Source organism: Rhinolophus sinicus, chromosome 2, assembly GCF_057876585.1.
Source record: "Rhinolophus sinicus isolate RSI-liver-muscle chromosome 2, RSI-T2T, whole genome shotgun sequence".
Classification (NCBI taxonomy): Eukaryota; Metazoa; Chordata; class Mammalia; order Chiroptera; family Rhinolophidae; genus Rhinolophus; species Rhinolophus sinicus.
Window position 1 is genome coordinate 114,346,885 of NC_142502.1, and position 19,396 is coordinate 114,366,280.

General features: G+C 53.9%; 2 protein-coding genes across 5 annotated transcripts; one reads left to right on the forward strand and one right to left on the reverse strand.

The window, feature by feature from the left end:
* Positions 1-134: 134 nt before the first annotated feature.
* Positions 135-6,640, reverse strand: CIAO1 (cytosolic iron-sulfur assembly component 1). 2 transcript variants are annotated; one of them, XM_088795938.1, is made up of 8 exons: positions 6,351-6,640; positions 5,709-5,821; positions 5,444-5,555; positions 5,237-5,325; positions 4,823-5,024; positions 4,173-4,260; positions 2,297-3,353; positions 135-1,867 (listed from the first exon to the last, which is right to left on the reverse strand). In XM_088795938.1, the coding sequence occupies exons 1-7, from the start codon at positions 6,487-6,489 to the stop codon at positions 3,113-3,115; spliced, it is 984 nt and encodes a 327-aa protein (XP_088652064.1). In that variant the 5' UTR covers positions 6,490-6,640; the 3' UTR covers positions 135-1,867; positions 2,297-3,112. The 2 variants fall into 2 exon arrangements, with proteins under 2 accessions (XP_088652064.1, XP_088652063.1); XM_088795937.1 differs by having other exon boundaries at positions 5,709-5,857; positions 6,351-6,633.
* Positions 6,641-6,809: 169 nt separating this feature from the next.
* On the forward strand, positions 6,810-18,610 carry TMEM127 (transmembrane protein 127). Of its 3 annotated transcripts, none has more exons than XR_012496476.2 (4): positions 6,810-6,960; positions 7,350-7,668; positions 14,650-15,260; positions 16,313-18,610. XR_012496476.2 is itself a non-coding variant. In XM_019725878.3 (4 exons), the coding sequence occupies exons 2-4, from the start codon at positions 7,425-7,427 to the stop codon at positions 16,618-16,620; spliced, it is 717 nt and encodes a 238-aa protein (XP_019581437.1). In that variant the 5' UTR covers positions 6,810-6,960; positions 7,350-7,424; the 3' UTR covers positions 16,621-18,610. The 3 variants fall into 3 exon arrangements, 2 of the variants coding, with proteins under 2 accessions (XP_019581437.1, XP_019581438.2); XM_019725878.3 differs by having other exon boundaries at positions 14,650-14,814; XM_019725879.3 differs by lacking the exons at positions 6,810-6,960; positions 7,350-7,668 and adding an exon at positions 10,571-10,693 and having other exon boundaries at positions 14,650-14,814.
* Positions 18,611-19,396: the final 786 nt, after the last annotated feature.

Sequence of the window (19,396 nt, forward strand, 5' to 3'; positions counted from 1 at the left end):
ATTTCCCTCTTCCAATGTTGCTTTCTGTTCTTCAGGAATAACTGCATAAAATTGGAAGGTGATTCTCAAGGGTAATTTCCGTAGGTCAGCAGTTTTCAAATGATTTGGTCTCAGGACCCTTTACACTACAAAAATTAGGAACCCCAAAGAGCCTTTATTAATAGGTTACAGCCATTGATAATTACCATATTACAAATTACAACAAAACTGCATTTAAAAATAATGTTAGCTTTTTAGGAAAAATTACTTGCAAAACAAATCCAGGGAGAAGAGTGGCCTTTGACATTTTCACTAATCTCATTCCTGTTGGGTTTAATACAAGACTGGGATTCTAGCAGCTGCTTCTAAGTCTCGTACATTGTTTAAGTAAAGCTGACTTCACACATACGAGGTTTGACAATTAAGTTCACGAACTCATCCTAGAAAAAGTGCTACATACCTCATTGCTGAATACCACTATGGTCACTTTTGAAGTACTCTCCTTAGGAAGCTATGCACCGACACCAGTGCCTAGTCCACTCTTCAAAGGAATTTTGGAACTTTTTGGAGTGGCCATCAGAGCTGTCGTTGTGTTACCCTTGATGTCCTGAATGTCATCAAAATGTCTTCAGTAGTTCGTTTATCTTTAGGTAAAAAAGTCATTGGGGGCCAGGTCATGGAGTAGGGAGGGTGTTCCAATAGTTATTTGTTTACGGGCGAAACACTCCATCACAGATGTGTGAGCTGGTGCATTGTCATGATGCCAGAGCCATGAGTTGTTGGCAAAAAGTTCAGGTCGTCTTAACTTTTACACGCAGCCTTTTAAGCACTTCGTAATAGTAAACTTAGTTAACTGTCCAGTTGGTGCAAATTCATAATGAATAACCTGATTCATTCAAGAGGTTAGCAACATTGCTGCAAGTTCATGAACTTGTCAGACCTCGTACATGCAGTTGGGAAAGGGACTTTGTACATAGCTTTTCAGGAAATAGTCTATTTGATACTGCAGCCAAGACCCCACAGTGGTAGTTTCTTACAGGCAGTGGGGTCTGAAACCACTGTGAGCTTTCCGGACTGTTCCATTAAGACCTGTGGGTCGATCTTGCTCATGATGTCATAAAGTCCAAAGTTCATCACCTGGAAAATGCTGGTTCACTCAATCATGTATATCTTCCAAATGTCGATAGATTTCATCATACAAATCACATTAGTTAATACCACCACTGAACTCATCAGAAGACTCTTAAGTACTGGGGAGATGTCACACTCATGGTGGCAATGCAAATTCTCCAAAATTCTGATTTTCACTTGAAAGCTTTATTGGCAATGCTACCAATTTCCCTTGAAGTGAAAGGCTCGTTTGTTTCCCAGAAAAATGTCTAAAATGTCTGCCGAGTAGCCAATAAATTGCTGCTACTTTCAAGTAAGAATGGTACACCAAGAACACAGCTAATTTGGCATGCAGCTCAGCTGTGTAACTGCTTTTCCTCGACACACTTCACTGTGCTTTCCGCACGCTGCCATCAGCACGGAACATGGTAGTTCCCACAGGTCAAGATTTAACACAATTTGTACTGCTTCTATGAAGGGCAGTCAGTCCTAAGGGAAACTGGCACTGAAGACTATGACTAGTTGGTGCCATTGCCGTGGTTCCTGCCAAGGTGTCAACAGCTGACCTCAGCCCCGAGAGGCTCTTGGGACCCCCAGGAATGTGCAGAGCACATTTTGAGAACCGCTCTAGGTACTGTCCCAGCTGTCTCCACAACCTATGGTCATGATTTCCATGGTGTCAAAAATTAAGTGAAGGCTGTATCTTTAGGGACAGTCAAGTCAAACGTACTCGTATATGGAAGTGACTGTCAGAACTCGAGATGGAAAAACTGACTACCTATGTGTCGTGCAGGGAGGCCTGCGGGGTCTCTGGTCCCGCTCCCCATACAAGAACGCAGGATATGGTGAGGCCAAAAAGGAACACCCACGGAGCCATAGGTAGGGGAGTCATACCACTATATTCTCTCTGGCGGCACTATACTCTCACTGGAGGCTGGATCCACACTGTCCGCAAACCGCCATCCACACTTGCCAGCCCAGCCGCCATCTTCTTGCTAGCCCCCATTCTTTCTCTTTCCTTCTCTTCTCTCTTCCTAGCACAGCCACAGCAGTTATATTGTGGCCAATGGCTCACTGGTTACAGCTGACGGCCAACTAGCCACAGCTGATGGCCATGCAATCACAGTTGGCCATTTACTACCTGAGCCAGCACCTGTCTATGTGAGGCCGAGAGCCTGGAAACTACTCTCTGGGGCTCCGCCCCCACACTATGACAGCGATTCTCTACCTTTTTTCATTTTCTCTCCCCTAAGGAGCCTTATCGGACATCTTGGTCCTACCTGCCCTCACCATGGGAAGTTAATACTACATATCCCGTGTACTACGAACTGTGGTCCCTTACGGGGCCTCAGATTATTGTCTAAGATTTTTTTGTCCCCCACCTAAGAACCACTTTTCAGCCCCATTGAGAATGATGGATGGGCTATGGCCAACAACTCCCTTTTAGGGTTCACATCCTTCCCATTTATTTCCCAGCATTCCCCATGGGCACAGGAGGTGCACGAGGGCTTCTCAGGGAAAGCAGAGTTGTCTCACGCTAAACCAACCTACATTAAAAAATCTCCTTCAGTGTTAACTGAACATCTTAAATGCAACGATCTCCTCAGAAAGCAGGCGGGCAACTTATTTCAGAAAAGGACTCACCACGGAATTGTTTCAAGTTGTGAATGTCCTAATAACATAAAATCAGACTTGGTTATTTTTATAAAGCTTATAATTTCAGAAAGGTCTGAGGTACAGCCCTCCTAGACAGTGATTACAAATGGTTAATGCACCCCGCAAACTTGAACACTGCGTCCTAAAGCAGAATCTGGCACAGCCACAAAGTGCCACTGTTCGTAGCTCTCCACCAGGGCCCGTGTCAAGAAGGGGAGGGAGTAGTTCTGTGGCCCAGCATGGCTCCCCAGGTCCAAATGCAAGAGCCCAGTTCATCAAAGGCCGGGATGCTCCTCCAGGTCCTCTCGGGCAGGGTAAGTCCTGGACATTTTCTGGGGAAGCATGATTCCATCCAGACTCAGGTGGCTCAGAGGCCTTCAGGCCTCTGATACTTCCAGAAGGCCACCTCCCCATCATCACTGCAGGAGGCCAGGAGCCCCTGCTCTTTGGGGTTCCAGGCCACACAGTTGACATCCTGGGAATGGGCCTGAGGCAAGTGGGCTGTCAGGGAGAAGGTGGGCTGCTGAGGGTCTGAGCCCGGGTCCTCCTCAAACACTCGGATGGCATCATCCCCACAGGCTGTAGCCAGCGCCCCTGTCAGCTGACACCTGGGAGGAATGTGTGCCATCAGTGTGGCTGCTGGTGGCCTCTCCCTCCCCGACCCAGCAAGCTAGGGAGCAGAGACTGATTGTACAGTCCCAAGCCTCAGCTAAGGTCTCTCCCAATACATAGTCACAGACATCACCCCGTAAGTCTTCAAGTGCTGCCATCTAGGTTTCTCCCAATTGTAATTAACCTAAAAAACTTTGTGATTCTGAACTGTACTTTTGTCACTGAGCATAAGCAGTTTCTCTTGTCATGAAGCTTGCTCAACCAGTTTTTTCAAACCGAGATGTAACAAGACAATGAAGTTTACCATACTTAAGTCTGTTTTTGTTACTTCCAAATATTTGCTAATGTAAATAAAACTTAGACTTTGTTTTCTCGTTACTTAGGATTATTTCCTAGGAATATATTCTTGGGTCAGAACTGCCCTCTGACTGACTGTTCCACGTGAATGGTGTGGCTTTTGTAGCCTCCTCAGGGCAGAGCCAGTGTTATAAACTATACAACCCCAGCCAGGAACCCACAGTTACAATAATGAGTATTTCTGGATGGTGCGATGCTGTGTGACCCCAAAGGCCGGTGTTGCCCTCACAACCTGGGAGCTTGACGCAAGGTGTAGGCCTGGGTCTAAGTGTGTCCCAGGTCCTGTGACTGGGCTGGCCAGCTCTAAGCCAGCAGGGTGCATAGTGTGGGCTGTTCTGAAGAAGTTAGGATGCTGTTCTCTGGTCCCATGCACACCCAAAGGGGACAGAGAGCAGCACCGGTCTGACTTCTCTAAACCTCTGCAAACTGGGGGTGGGGGTTGAAGATGGAGGTCTTACCAAGCGACGTCGTAAATGGTCCTGGAGTGGAAGCCTGACAAAGTACAGATACATTTCCAGCTGGGGTCAGAGCCGCTGCACACCACCCCTGCACGACAGACTTCTGCTGAGTCCAAAACATGTCTGTGTCCTGGGCACCTCAAGGAGTAACTGCCCCACTGCACAGGAGATCCTAATTGCCCTCCCTCATGAAGCCCCATCGTCACTCCTCACGGATCTGCCTCACACTGTGGCCTGACTGGTGTTTTCACAGCAGAATTCTGAGGAGGAAACGTCCTGTTCTTTAAGAACCCTTTTGCGGCAGACTGACTAGCTAGACTGCCTTTGAAGGCCACTCACCTGCAGCCCCACCCACCTGATTTCTTCCAAACCGTTAGACCCTGTGCTCCATCTAAAGGACTCACTGTTCTAGTTAAGTCTAGGCTTTCCCACCTTTAATGCCTTGGCTCATGCCGTTCTGTTTTCACTCAGAATTCTGGTCGTGTTAAAATTCTATGCACCCTTCCCTGGAGCTCTCCCTAATTCTGCCAGCACTCCCTGGCACCCCATCCCCCCTTCTGCCCCAATCTGCTGCGCTTTATCTACTGTCTCAGTCCTAGAAGACTGTCAACCTCATGGAAAGTCTCCTTCAGCTCCACCCTCTTGCTTACCTTGTTCATTGCCTGGTAGATACTGGCGCCAAATGCGCACCGTACGGTCGTCACTGCAAGACGCCAGACGTTGGCCACTGGGGTCAAAGGCCAAGCTCCACACAGTGGACTCGTGGCCCTCGAGGGTGGCACAGCATACCCAGTCATCCTCTTCCTCCCGGTAGAGCTTCACTGTGTCATCATAGCTAGCAGAGGCTAACAGCTGGGGACGTAGGGAAACCACTTATGGCCCAGGAAGTGCCTGTGATCCCAATACTTCTCCCTGCTTGGACAGGCCAGTCCCAGGGAACTGTCTCTCCTTTGGTCACAGACAGTGATCCCTGTAACAGCCAGGCCGAGGCGGAAGAGCAGAGGCCTGGGCACGGCCTCCACACCGGAAGTCCTTCCCATCAAGATTCTCCGGGAGACTCTTACCTCCTGGCTCGGGTGCCAGACCACATGCTTAACATCCTGCGTATGGGAGTTGAGGACACTGACACATTCGTACTCATCTTCCTCATCAACTGCGGGAGGAAAAAGGAAAGGAGTCCATGAGATGACCCCATCAGGGTCACAGTGGCTGATGTGACCCTGAATTCTGTCCGTGAGCTCCCAACTGCTCCTGGAGGGACCTGGACTCACCTTCCCAGACCCATACACTCTTATCTCGGCTGCAGGTGGCAAGGAGGTTGCCAGATGGGGCCCAGGCCACTGACTTGATCTCATTTTCATGGCCCTCCAGAATGTTCACACACTGAAAAGGGAAGAGAGTCAAGAATCAACGGCAGCTAAGACTTCTGGGATGCTTTTCATGGGTACAGCCCAGTGGGCCCAGGTTGACTCAGGTTTCTGAACCAGCTTTGGGGAACAAAGGAGCAACAATCCTGGTCCCATCCAGCCTGGTTACCTCAAAGTCATCCTGATTCTTCTTCCAAATGCAAGTAGTAGCATCAAAGCTGGCAGAGGCCAGGTAATTGCCGCAGGGAGACCAGGCCACCTTCCGCACAGTGCGCTGGTGGCCTTCAGAAAGGACAGATTTACAGATCCAGCTGTCACCTAAAAGGGAGGACAACCAAGCACTGGACACTATCAAAGCCATCTAATAATGGGGCTAGTACTGGAGCCAAAGCTCAACCGGTGGATTTAACAACATGCTTTCAGAAAGAACTAACTGACCCTACTTCCTCTGAGACATCATCCTTCTGTAACAAACCTCCCGATTTAGAACGATCAGTGGCTCCCCAATGCCCTCGGCATAAAACGTAAACTTCACCGTCCTCGCAAATTACTCCGCAGGCTATTTTCCACCGTCCTTTTCTCCTTTTCTTGCCTCAGCAACTATCACAATTACCTCCACAGTTCCACCTGTCTCCTGACGTTTTTGCTTCTAGTACTTGCCAGAAAAGTCTTTCTCAGAATGGCTAACGTCCACCTCGAGGAGGCCTGTCCCCACTGTCCCCGGGCCGCTCTCCAGCCAGTGTCGGCCTGCCGCGCACCCCCGAGTTCGGAGTCCCCGGCAGCGGGGGCGCGCGCCGAGGCCAGGCCTTACCCTCCGTGCCCCAGATGCGGACTCTGCGGTCTCCCCCGCAAGAGGCCAGCAGGGTTCCGGCGGGGTTCCAAGCCAGGAACCAGCAGCGCGAGTCCGGGTGCGCCGGGACGCGGCCGAGCAGCACCAGCGAGTCTTTCATGGCTGCCCGGCGCAGAACGAGGAGGAGGTGGCAGAGTTTTGACCGCGGGTCCCACTGCTAAAGTGTCCACAACGCCCCCGTAGCCTTCCGCGGCCACCGCTCCAGCCGCTTCCGCCCGAGAGCCCGGGTCGTTCCGGGAACTGAAGCGTCTGCAGCTGCGGCCGCGCTGCCCTCTGGGAGTTGTAGTCGGCCTCCCACTCTACGGCGTAAAACCTTGCGGTACTGCCTCGAACTACCAATCCCGTGAGGCCCCGCGCCGGAAGCCGGCGGCGCGCCGGGCTGTGACGCGCGCGGGGACGGGGCGGGGAGCCCGAGGAGGCGGAGGCAGAGGCAGAGGAAGCCGGAAGTGGGTCGTACCCGGGTCGGTCCGGGCGTTGCGGGTTTGGGGCCTGGGATAGCTCGGCCCCAGGCAGCTGAAGAGCCCGAGACGGAACAGAGCGGCGCCATCCCGGCTCTGAGGCCTGCTGACTGGTGAGAAACAGCGGTCGGTGTGGAGAGGGTCCTATCTGGGCAGAGGTCGCGACCCAGAGCGCCGGTCCAGGATCCCGGGTTCCCGATTCCCCGCGGCCCAGCCTGGTCCTTCTCCCCTCGGTGCCCTCTGGCCAAGACCCTGGGTCCGGGTCTCTCTCCCACCAGTAGCCCACACCGCCGCTCCCCAACCCCCACCCGGGTCTGCCCAGTTCCCAGCCGGCCCCTAGCGCTCTCCGAGTCCTCATCCCGCACCTCCATTCCAGGGGCCCCGTCCCCGCCCCCTGAATCCTTGCAGCCCTCCTGTCCCCTCGGGCCCAGGTCCTACCCCTCAGCCTCCGCTGTCTGCCCCGGCAGCTGTTTTTCCCCCACTTGCCTTCTCCCTGAAACAGGGAGGCTCTGCGTGCCCCGCGGAGGTCGGCGGCGACCAGCAGTGACCGCGGAGCGACGGCGGGCGGCCCCTGGGCATGTACGCCCCCGGAGGCGCCGGACTGCCCGGCGGGCGCCGGCGGAGGAGCCCGGGAGGCAGCGCTCTGCCCAAGCAGCCGGAGCGTAGCCTGGCCTCGGCCCTGCCGGGCGCCCTTTCCATCACGGCTCTGTGCACTGCCCTCGCGGAGCCTGCCTGGCTACACATCCACGGTGGTACCTGTTCCCGCCAGGAGCTGGGGGTCTCCGACGTGCTGGGCTATGTGCACCCAGACCTGCTGAAAGGTAAGGGCGCTGCGCGCTGGCCGTCTTCTTCCTGGGCGATCGGGGCTCTTCCGCGGGATGGGGAGCAGAAGAATGTGGTGCGGCCTGAAGCTGAGACAGCCAGGGGCAGGACTTGGTTAAAGGGAACAGCCCCCCATTCCTGCCAGTTCATTCCCACTGGATGGCTCTATTTGGGGTCCCGCCCCTCATTAATTAAGATGTTATTCAGCCAAGCACCTACTCTTCCCGCCATGCTAATCCGGACTGCTGCTATTTTAGGATTCTGCCGGAGGAAGGGCGCTGCCTATGGAGAAAAGATAAGGTGCTCGGCATTACAATTAGCTGGCCCCTTCTAAAGAGCCTGTGGGATGTAGGAAGGTTTCTTTGGGGAAGCTGATCGATGGAGAATAAGGAACTTTTAATACAGCTGGATTTTAAAAGCTGTTTTTGAGTTCTGCAGTAGTTGGGTTTTTATTAGAGGAAAGGGAATTCTGTTATTTTCAATAATCAGGAGTCAGTTCCAGCCTCAGTAAAGCAGTTAGAATTTGGCTCTTGGAACCATACACGTGTGCCTGACTGAGGCGAGGCTGCCGTGCTCATCATGCTTCCCAGCAGGTGGGCAGAAGAAGGGGGAAAGGGACTGGTCTCCTCACCGGACACAGGGGTGGCCACGACCGAGGGGTGCCTGTCCCAGGGAGGCCGTAGCTGCTCCTGCCCAGCCCTGTGTGCAGCAGTGAGGGTACAGGCTGTGCGGTGGGAGCGCAGGACTGCACTGCCTGGCTTTTACCTGGAAACTGGTCAGTGGACCCCACACGGCCCTTAGTAACAGCACAGCCCGTCACCCCATGGTCTTTTGAACCATTCTTGTAGGTCTTTATTATTCCTCCCTGTGCCACTCCCTGGCTGTAATGCCTTCCGGATGTTTGCTGCCCCATGTCTCAGAATCCCCTCCTGTTAGATATCTTCGTGTTGCTTCTTTAAGGACTCGTGCACTGGGATTTGGTGAAAAGCTCAAGTTCTCCTCTGGGCCTTGGATTACACACCACTTCTGAAGGGCCAGGCTGAAAAGCTCTATTCCTGTGGCCTAATGTTGTCTTTCTCCAAGAGTTCTCTGACTGTTTTGCATTTCTCTTGGGTTTTTAAGGATTTAGGATGATTTTTGTAGAGAACAGGATGGGGGCTTCTGGTTTGTTTTCAGGTTCCTCCGTGATGGTAGCTTTCTCTGGGTTTGCTTGTTAAGACAGAAGTTATACACGCGATGAAGGCCTTGTGACATGCAGCTTTTTCTCTGGCGTGTGTCTGATGGCAGAAATGCCATCAAGCTGGGGCGGAGTCTGGATGGTTGTCCCTCAGCGCATTCTCCTCTCCAGCCCTCTTTGAAGCGCGGATGTCACCTTCCCACCTCTTCATCCAGGTCTTTGCACTGATTCCCTGCTGTTTCAGTGTTTCCAGAACCTGGTGTCGCCTACAAACTGTGAGAGAGTTCCCGATACTTCTCCCTTTCAGGTCATTTTTAGGGAGGCCATGTGATGGAGGGAAAGGCAGTCTGATCCCAGGTCCTTATGTCAGAGATCCCGGAAGCTGTGTCTCAGAGAAGTGAAGTGGTCTCTCCAGGGCTACACGGCTGGGGGTGGCAGAGCTGTCTGCTTCTCGTCTCTTGACTCACTATAAAATGTTGCTGTCGCCTTTGTTTTTTATCCTTTGTTTTACTTTAGCTGACATAGGAATGATTTCGGGATTATTCCATCTTGGTGTGCGTCTTTGCCAAAGGCATGTAAGAAACCAGTTCTTGCTGCAGGCTCTCCTTCGTTCGCATCCGTTTACCCTTCGTAAGGAACTACTCGGGCCAGGCTTTGTCTTTCGGACAGCATGTTGCCTTACCTGTACATTACGTTTGCCCATGAGTTTAGGGGACAGTCCCAGCCTGCTGTCTGTGGCCATGTCCTTGGCCACTGCAAGCCAGAAACACTTGGTGTCCATCCGTAAGAGTGTTGGCATGGTCCCTCATGAGCTGTCATAGCAGGTAGCAAGGAGTCGGGAGGTCCCTTATTGCTTCTTTTCTCTCTTTTGTCTCTCTATCTGTGGTTTGTTGGTACCCAGTGAGCTGTCCTGGGTGATTATGCTGATCCTCAGAGCCTAAGAGATGTCCTGGCAGGGAAGCCAGGTCTGGTCCCTGTAGATGCTTCCAGAGGGAGGACAGACCCTACCAGGTCTCTTCAGGTGACAGGGAGTCCTGTTTCTCGGGCCCCTGCCTGGGGGCGAGGCATTGTGCTCAGCACACTCCGTGCCTGGCTTTAGTTTCTCCTAACAACCCCTCATTTGGTAGGTACTGTCGTCACCGCCACTTCATAGCAGTCTCTGGCTCAGGGAGGTCAGGTGACTTGCTCAGAACCACACAGCCCGTCTGTGTGGCGAGGCCTCCACCCTTACCGCCGCCCGGCTTCTTTCTGCTGTCAGAGCAGTCCAAAGCTTACTACTTCGCATTCTACTTGAGTGGTCTCACAAGCCCCGCTAAAGCTGTGCTTCTGACCCCTGTGGCCTCAGTTCTGGCTTAAGTTGGTGATGCTGAGGCAGAACCACTCACCTCCCACTGTCACTCGCAGGGCCAGAGCCCCAAGGCTCAACAGATTGCATCCTGAACCCTCCCTCTCCTCGGGCCTGGGCGGCTAGTGCCCCAAGCGGGGGGCCCAGATCATCGTTCCTCCTGTGCCCCAATCCCCCGCAGCCTCTCAAGTGTGGCCAGCAAAGGACAGCACTGACAGCAGCCTCCAGGAGCAAGAGAATGAGGAAGTTGGGGATTGGGAGTCAGATGAATCATGAGTGACACCAAGCTATGGGAAGGTCAAGGGCCGTCAGGGAGGGTGGCGTGCCTGGGGGCGGTGACTGGTATTGCTGGCACTTCCTGATCCTGGGGGGGCCTGTCCTCTGGCAGCTAGGCAGGACCGGTGGTGTCTGGTGGCGGCCCAGCCAGGCACTAGGGGCCCTGTTGGTATGCTGTGTCCTAGGCCTGCCTGGAGGCGAGTCACCGCGGGGAGAGGCAGTGCAGGTAGGATGGAGGGATGAGTGCTGAGAAGGATGGGCTCACAGGGGCCCTGTGCAGGGGCGGAGGAGAGAGGGGCCAGAAAAGGGAACTGGCCAAAGCCACTTTAATCTTCCTGCCTCTGCCTGTTCAGGTCAGGAGGAGGTGAGAGCAATGAGCAGGTAGACGGAAGAGCCAGGCCTTCAAAACACATCCTGCCCTGTGACTCACCAGTGACCTTGGGCAAAGTCAGTGCCTTGAGATCCTATTACACAGCAGCTGCCTGTTTCCCTGGTGACTGGAGGGGACAGTCGAGCAGTAGCTACCAAAATAAACAGGCCACAGCTGGAGGACCGACTGTACTCTCTGCCTTACCAGAGGGTGGCGGGCTGCACTGCTGGTTTGAATGTAAATGAAGATCCTGCCCCACGCACCACGTCTCCCCGCAAAGAACATAATGCCTCCGTGACACTGGGGGTTCTGTTTCCCTCTAGCAGCCCTCGCAAAGGTGCAGATATTCGTGGCCCTCCCTGCCACGCTGACTTAATGTCAGGGAAAGGGAAAGAGACAGAGACACTGAGCTCCTGGCCCGGGGAGCCTCAGCTGGTTTCTAAGCGAGTCCGGACACTGCCTGTCTGCTGTGTGCTGAGACCTGACGAAAGGCGGCTTGCGCTGTGGGGCAGGCTCCTGGGTGTGTGTTTGCCGCACACCAGGGGAAGTGCACATTGGCTTCCCCACGAAGCCTGAGTGGAGACAAGCAGACAGGTTGAAAGAAAACCGGTGAATTTGGGGTCCTAAGCCCTGTGTCTGTACCGCGTCATCACTCTGGAGAGGCAGAAGTTCAGTCTGGCATTGGTGGGCTCTTGCTCTGGCCCACGCTGGCCGACACGTGTGGCCGAGGAAGTCTCAGCGTAAGGAGGAAGGGCCCGCCAGGGCTGACACTGCTAGGGGCCAGTGTGGAGGGAGGGACAGTGACAGCGCGGGCTGCTGCGCGTCTCTCCCACTGCACCGCAGTCTAGATGGGGCAGGAGGTCCAGCCTTCATTTGACGGAGGAGAGAGTGGAGGCCAAGGGCAGCTAAGTGACTTGCTCAGGTAATGCATGCATAGTCTGTGGTAGGGCTAGGATTTGGTGCCAAGCCCAGTGCCTTTCTGGTGTCCCCATTGCTTCCAAGAGCTGGGTTCTGATGGCTGCAGAAACTTAGACCACACCAGGCAGGTTTTGCCCAGTAATTCCCAGGATGACCACTTTGCATTGCTTAATGGCCCAGACCTGCTTTGCCTAGAAGGGAGTTCGTGCTCCCAGTTCCCTCAGTGAGCTTAGCAGCTGCTGGCTCTGAGGCTGGTGCTGCTTTCCCGTTAACTTTTGACCCTGGATTCAAATGCAACTCGAGAGCATTTGGTGGATTATCTCCATCAGGGGAAGATAAGATGGCTAATCTGGTGGTTGCTGATTCTGAGCACCATGGCGCCTGGGCGCCGCCCAGTGTGGAGTCTGGCTCTGCGCGTGGGACCTGGAGGGAGTCACTTCACTTCCTGTAGCCTCCGGGCCCTCATCCGAGTGCGAGATGGATCCCCAGAGCAAATGAGACCGAACTAAGATAACACTTGATGTGCTGCGTAGGCTATTCCTGAGGGGGACACCTCCGAAGCTTATTATCGTGTGTCACTCCTCTTTATTCTTATAACAAATGTATCAGGAAACACGAGGTACATGGGAGTGTATGTAATAGGCGTGCATTTTAAAGGATGATAATAAAAGGAACACTTCGTACTTACTGCGCAACCTAAGAACTCGCTTTGAAGCCACCAACTGTTATTTTTTTTAGTTAAGATGAGTCATTCAATGAAAACTTGGTTTTTAAGAACCGCGGTTGAAGGCCACTCCGAGTGTAACTTGAGCACAGCCTGTTGCCAGTCCGAGATGGTGCCGCCCTGATTCCCGGCGCCCGCCCGCCTGCCCGCGTGCCTGCAGGTTACTCCGAAGCAGTCAGTGCCTTTGTCCTGCCCCATCCCTGCTTCCTGCCGCGTGGACCCCAAGAAGAAATGTCTCGGAGCTTTTCCCAGTGTTCAGAATCAAGCCAGGAGACAGCCCAGCCAGGTTCCAGGAGCTTTTCCTTCCCCAGGCGTCCTGTCAGCCTTAGGCCGTGCAGGGCTGGACTAGGTGAGGGCTGGGCCGGCTGGCTGGCAGAGCCAACGCACAGGCAGGCCACATGGCAGTAGGTGATCACCAGGCTGGATGCTTAGGCCCAAAACAGATGGTCAGCTGACAGGAGAGTGACAGATAGCTGTGAGGACAGCTTAGTGGGTGACCTGAAGCCAGATTGCAGCGTGAGTCTGGTGTGGGCTCAGCCACCATCTGGTGAATTCTGAGCCTGACGGAGGGAAAACGAGCTGTCACCAAGGCCCAGGGGCGGCTGGTATCTCTGTGGTTCTGTGGTGTGAAGGAGGCCTGCGCCCGAGACCCCACGATGCAATGTCTGGCGGTGTGAGTCTGCTTCATGGGGTGCAGGTCCCCACCTCACGTGCTTGGATTTTTCTTCTCAGTTCGCCTTCCTCTAGGCCCAGGAGCAGTGTTTCTTGGAGTGTGAGGCTTGGGCTATCCACATAGAAATTACCTGGCTGCTTGTTAAAATCCAGATGCCTCCAGAATCTCGGGGGCCTGGGAACGTGCTTTCGGCCAGCACCCCAGTGACTGTGACATGCCCTGAGAGAGAGGACCTCTCGGCCTGAGGTCCAGACTCAGGGAAGGAGCCTGTAGTCTAAGTCCTGCCAGCCCTTTCCAGATTTTTCCCAGCTCCTCGGTGACCGATGACCTAAATGAAAGCAGAGCTTGCCAGTGGCTGGGGTGGAGGAGGAAGAGGAAGCTAAGGCCCATTTCCTACTTTTTATTAAAGCCTGCAGCGGCTGCTTTTTGAGCCAGCCTTTGTTTTGTCTGTGTGTTTCTGGGAGCTGTGGCAGTTTGCACGGATATCACAGGGGTCCGACAGTGTTGTTCTCTAGACAAAATAAAAAACAAACAAGGTGGGTGGTCTTACGATCCTAGAAGGACATCTAGGTTGCTCTGTGTGTCTGGTATGCAGTTGTCATCATGGGCTCTCCCTGCCCCAGGACCCCGGGGACTCTGAATGTTGGGTCTCCTGTTTCAGCATCTTCCTTCTCCTTGCTTCACTCCCTCATTTTGGTGGACTGTGCACCCCTCAATGGCTTTGCCCTCATTTTAGATGGTATTTGGTGGGTCATTTCTGAGTCTCTCACCCTTTTGTGCTGTAAATCTAGAGGTTCCTTAGCCTTCCCACTTATGGCTTACACTTCAGCTTATCTAGTCTGTTGAGTCAGTTCTAAGCAGCTCTGAGTCCCTTTCCAGTGTCCAGAGTTGTCTGGCCGGCCCCTCTCCTCTTTGTGTGGGTTTAAATGGTGGTGTTTTAGTAGCGTCCGGGGAGTGAACAAAAATAAACAGGAAAGGCCAGTCCACCATCTTTCCTCATTTATTTAGTACTCTCTCGTAAGGACCCATTTCTCCAAATGGCTTCATCATCTTTTTCAACAGAAAGGGGATGAGTGAGTTTCTGGATAGACAGTCGACATTGACCAGCCTCTGGCCTTGCCTCTTGGGCCGCCTCCACTCAGAAGTCGGTGGGTTCTTCCTGCAGCCCAGAGTGTGCTTTAGCAGAATGGTCTGATGTGTGGGGTTACTTGTCGGGGCCTTTAATACCGGTTAGAAGAGCGGCAAGTACAACGAAGTGGACGCCTGCACTTAGACTGGGTTTGTTGGAAGGGAAGAGCTGAGTGCGGGAGCAATGACCAGGGTTCCTGTCTGCCGATTTGGGTGCTGGGCCTCCTCCTTGTGGCCAGCTGTGAGCAGGAGCTACGACTGCTCCCCTGGCTCCCCAGGACTCTGCTGATGGGGGACATACCCCGCCCGCTGGGACTTCCTGCTCCAGGGAGTTGCTTGGGACCCTGAAGATCCGGTTCTCCCCCGCAGATTTCTGCATGAACCCCCAGACGGTGCTGCTCCTCCGGGTCATCGCCGCCTTCTGCTTCCTGGGCATCCTGTGCAGTCTCTCTGCCTTCCTTCTGGATGTCTTTGGGCCCAAGCATCCAGCCCTGAAGATCACCCGTCGCTATGCCTTCGCCCACATTCTCACAGGCAAGCAGGGCCTCTCCCGGTGGGGGAGGGACTGCCAGGGGCGGGCACCCAGTCTGGAGTTCCACTGGGGTTCCTCTGAGCAGACACCAGTCCGCGCGCTCCTTTCCTCTCACTGTTCCCGGAGCTCTGGGCATGGTAGCAGCTTGCTTCTCATTTGCATGGACGAGGTCCGACAGTTAAGTTCGTGAACTCATCCTAGAAAAAGTGCTACACACCTCATTGCTGAGTATCCCTATGGTCACCTTTGAAGTACTCCCCAGGGGAAGCTATGCACCGAGGCCAGTACCTAGTCCACCCTTCAAAGCAATTTTGGAACTCTTTCTCTGGACTGGCCATCAGAGCTGTCGTTGTATTACCGTTGATGTCCTGAATATCATCAAAATGTCTTCCTTTCAACATTTCCTTTATCTTCGGGTAAAGAAAGAAGTCACTGGGGGCCAGATCAGGTGAGTAGGGAGGGTGTTCCAATACAGTTATTTGTTTACTGGCTAAAAAGTCCCTCACAGACAGTGCCATGTGAGCTGGTGCATTGTCGTGATGCACGAGCCATGAATTGTTGGCGAAAAGTTCAGGTCGTCTAACTTTCAGGCAGCCCTTTCAGCACTTCCAAATAGTAAACTTGGTTAACTGTCCAGTTGGTACAAATTCATAATGAATAATCCCTCTGATATCAAAAAAGGTTAGCAACAGTGTTGCAGCAAGTTCTTGAACTTAACTGTCAGACCTCGGGGCGTCAGGGGATGGGGTGGGGGAGGGGGGTAGTGAGGTTGGAATTCCACAAGGCATCTCACTGCTCTCCAGGAATTGGATTCAAAGCTCAGCCGGTCTCCTGGGCCTGGAACTAGCAAGGAAGGACCCAGTGTCTGTGTGTCTCCCTGGAGTGCATGGTCTTACCAGGTTCTTCCCCGCTTTCCGCCACTTTCCCCGCAGATACCGTGTTTCCCCTAAAATAAGACCTAGCCGGACAATCAGCTCTAGTGCGTCTTTTGGAGCAAAGATTAATAAGGCCCAGTCTAAAATATTTTACTATAACATAAGACCCGGTCTTATGATATGATTTGATGATATGATATGATATGATATGATATGATATGATATGATATGATACTGGGTCTTATATTAATTTTGGCTCCAAAAGACGCATTACAGCTGATTGTCCTGTTCAGGGAAACGGGGTCGCCTTCTCTGCTTGGACGTGCTCCTCCCATCCCCTGCCCCTCCCTCCTGACTGGGATTGGATCTGTGTGGCACTGACTCCAGCTCCCAAACTCTTCAGGCTCCCACTGACTCCTGGCAGCCCTCGTACCCCGATTCCAGATTCTTCAGATGGAGAGACCCACTGGCCCAGATGGGGTCCGGCATCTGTCCCCAGCTCCAGCCTGAGAAGCCCACAGCCTAGAATGCTGCCCCTTGTAGGGCTGGCCAGACAGGTCCTCTGCCGGTGAGCTTTGGGTAGAGAGGTTGCAGAGTGCCTGCTAACCCCCTTTCTGTCCCCCAGTCCTGCAGTGTGCCACCGTCATCGGCTTTTCCTACTGGGCTTCCGAGCTCATCCTAGCGCAGCAGCAGCAACATAAGAAGTACCATGGGTCCCAGGTGTACGTCACGTTTGCCGTTAGCTTCTACCTGGTGGCGGGAGCTGGTGGAGCCTCCATCCTGGCCACCGCAGCCAACCTCCTGCGCCACTACCCCACGGAGGAGGAGGAGCAGGCGCTCGAGCTGCTCTCTGAGATGGAGGAGACCGAGCCCTACCCCGCCGAGTACGAGGTCATCAACCAGTTCCAGCCGCCCCCAGCCTACACGCCCTGATGCCAGCGGGCTTTCCTCCACAACCCCGCCCCCAGCCGCAGCACTTCCCGCCCCCTGGGGCGGGCGCCTTCCCAGCAGGCTGGCGGGTAGGACTGACAGTTTTTACGGAGCCCCCCCAGGAGGGCCTCTGCCTTTTGGCCGTTCTTGTGTAGCCCTGCTCCAGAAACCTGGGGTTCACAGGTTTCATATCGTGCACTGTTTCCCCTCTTGCCACCTTCCAGTCCCTGAGGTCATTAGTCATTACCAACCAGGGGTGGTCATACAAGTTTTCTCCCTTCATGGGCCATATCTTTGAGACCGGAACTTTCCTTGGGGAGCTGCTGACCGTGGACAGTCCCAGGTAGAAGAAGTGTCAACAGGGCCCAAGGGAAAGGGGACTCTGCCCTGCAGCCTTCATGGTCAGCATTTGTCCCGCAGCTGCGGCCCGGGGCCGACCCTGTGCCCCATCCTTCTCAGAGTGCCCAGTACCAGGCCACCCGCTCCGCGGGCGTCTCTGCACTTTAGCCTTCGGACTTCCCATCCCCTGTGTTCTGCTTTGACGGAGACAAGCAGAGCGGCTGTTCTCCCTGCCCTGCCCTGCCCTTGGTGGCTGGAGCCTGGGCAAGGAGAGCAGCAGCGGGCGTGGGCCCGGCCTCGGGGTGCCCAGAAAGGATCAACATGAAGGGCTGAATCTCCCCAGCCCCCTCACCTTTTAAAATGTGGGTGGTTTTAAAAGGAAAACACAAAACCAAGCCACGGCAACAATAATCTCTTTTTAAACTAGTGACAAGACTTGTCCTTTTTCTTATATTTATCCCATTCTTTTGGGCTCTGCAGTGTTTTGGGCCACGGCTCCTTCCAGCACATGGTAACTGCTCCCTGACTGTCCCCCAGCAGAATGCAGCCCTCTTCCCTCTCCCCTCCCACGGCCTCCCTGTGGAACCCAGAGCCCCAGCAGCAGGGGGCTGAGGACTGTGGCCTGGCTGGCCGGCCAGCGTGGTACTTCTCAGGACTGTGGCTGAGATGGAACCTGGCTTCCGTGTGGGGACGGGCCAGAGCAGGGCAGGAACCCACAGCCTCCACTCTGGAACCACAACCGGCGGGCCTGATGCGTGAGACCTGGCTGTGTCCTGCAGGCTGTGTGTCCCCTAGACTGTGACTTGGGGCAACGCTTGCTGCATGCCCCCTCCCCTTCTTGAATGTATTCTGGTCTTGCGTGTGCTACTGGCTCTTTCTGGCCCAGCCATCACTCTGGCTTCCCCGTTTGCCACACATGGCCTGACTGAATTTTCTGCCATGAGATCGGGGCATAAAGTGGGAGAAGCTCGAGACCGTGAGTGTGGATCCAGACAGCCAGGCTTCGTTGGAATCAGTGTCCAGTGCCGAGCTAACAAACACATGGACCCCAATCTCCTCCTACGGACGGCAGAGCAAGCGTGGAGAATGGGTACCACTGTTGAACTCTGCGGGAAGGCATTAGCATGACTTGTCCTGCGGCCGGGCAGCCTGGGGTTGTCTGGACACACACCTGTGGGTGGTGCCAACCGTATCCACACCTGTGGGGACAGCTGCCTGGAGCTCACTGATGCCCACGTGTGTCCCATGGCAGCTCTCACACTTCCAGACTTCTCTCAGGCAGCGTGTGATACCCGACAAAGCCAAGGGACTATGTTGTCTTGTCTTTCTGTCACGTCTGAGTTTGTCTTGGGCAGATTTCCAGGGTGAGGGCAGCTCTTGCTGACCACGGGTGTCTGAGAGGCAGACCAGGCATTGGACACGCATGCTAAAGTGACCAGTCATCTCACGAGGACCCAGACATGACCCTGTGGATTGTTCCTCCTGATTTGGAACCCACTTTTAATTTGATTAGCTTCCCACATCCCTGGCCTTTCTCTTTCCCCCTGCCATCCTGACACTGATAGTTTGTCATATAAATTTCCCTGGTGGTTTTGTTTTTTCTAGGAAAAAATAAAAAGCAAAACAAAAACCACAAATACGAATGTAAACACAAGTGGCTCCTTGTTGTTTTTCAGTTGCAGTTTCCTTGAGTTGGTTTGTTTCCTTCCTCTTAGAGAAGCAGGAGAAACTGATGAAGTGTATAATTTAAAAAGCCACAGGGGAGTGCACGAGTCTATTCCACGCGAGACACTTCCACTTGGATGCACCTGTGACCATGACACCTCCCATGGCCAGGCCTCCCGCCCAAGTGCTGGGCTTCAATTCTGTCCCCTCGGTTTCCCCGGTGAGCTGCAAAAGAGAACACCAGCTCTTGTGTGGGGAGAAATAGACCCCAGGACTGGGACCTGCCAAAGAAACTGCACTTCCTTCTGAAATGGTGGGGAGCGGTTACTCCTTTCCGGGTAGAAGCATTTGAGTGCCAACAGTCTCGCTGGAACTTGTGGAAGAGCCTTCAGTGTCAATCCCTCGCATGGCTCCCTCCATTCATTCGTTCATTGATTCCCTCATTCCTACAATCAGCTGACACGCTGGGCCCCAATGTGCGTCATGGTAAAAAGCTTAGGGCTCCCTTTGAGGAGCAGCCTGTCTGGGTGGTGGCTTTTTATGCCTGGGAAGAGCACATGTCTTTCTTGGGAACTGGCAACGTATTCTGTCTCATTGCATTTCAGAAGTTTATAAGGGCACCTGTGTACTGAGGCACGGTGAAAGGAACGTGACGTCCCCCAGGCCCCTGTCTCCAAGAGCTTTATACTCTCAGGAGACTGACTTGTCCCCAGAAAGGCAGAGTGACGTAAGTGATCTAGAGGACAGCTGCAACAGGGCTGTGCTAAGAGGGACA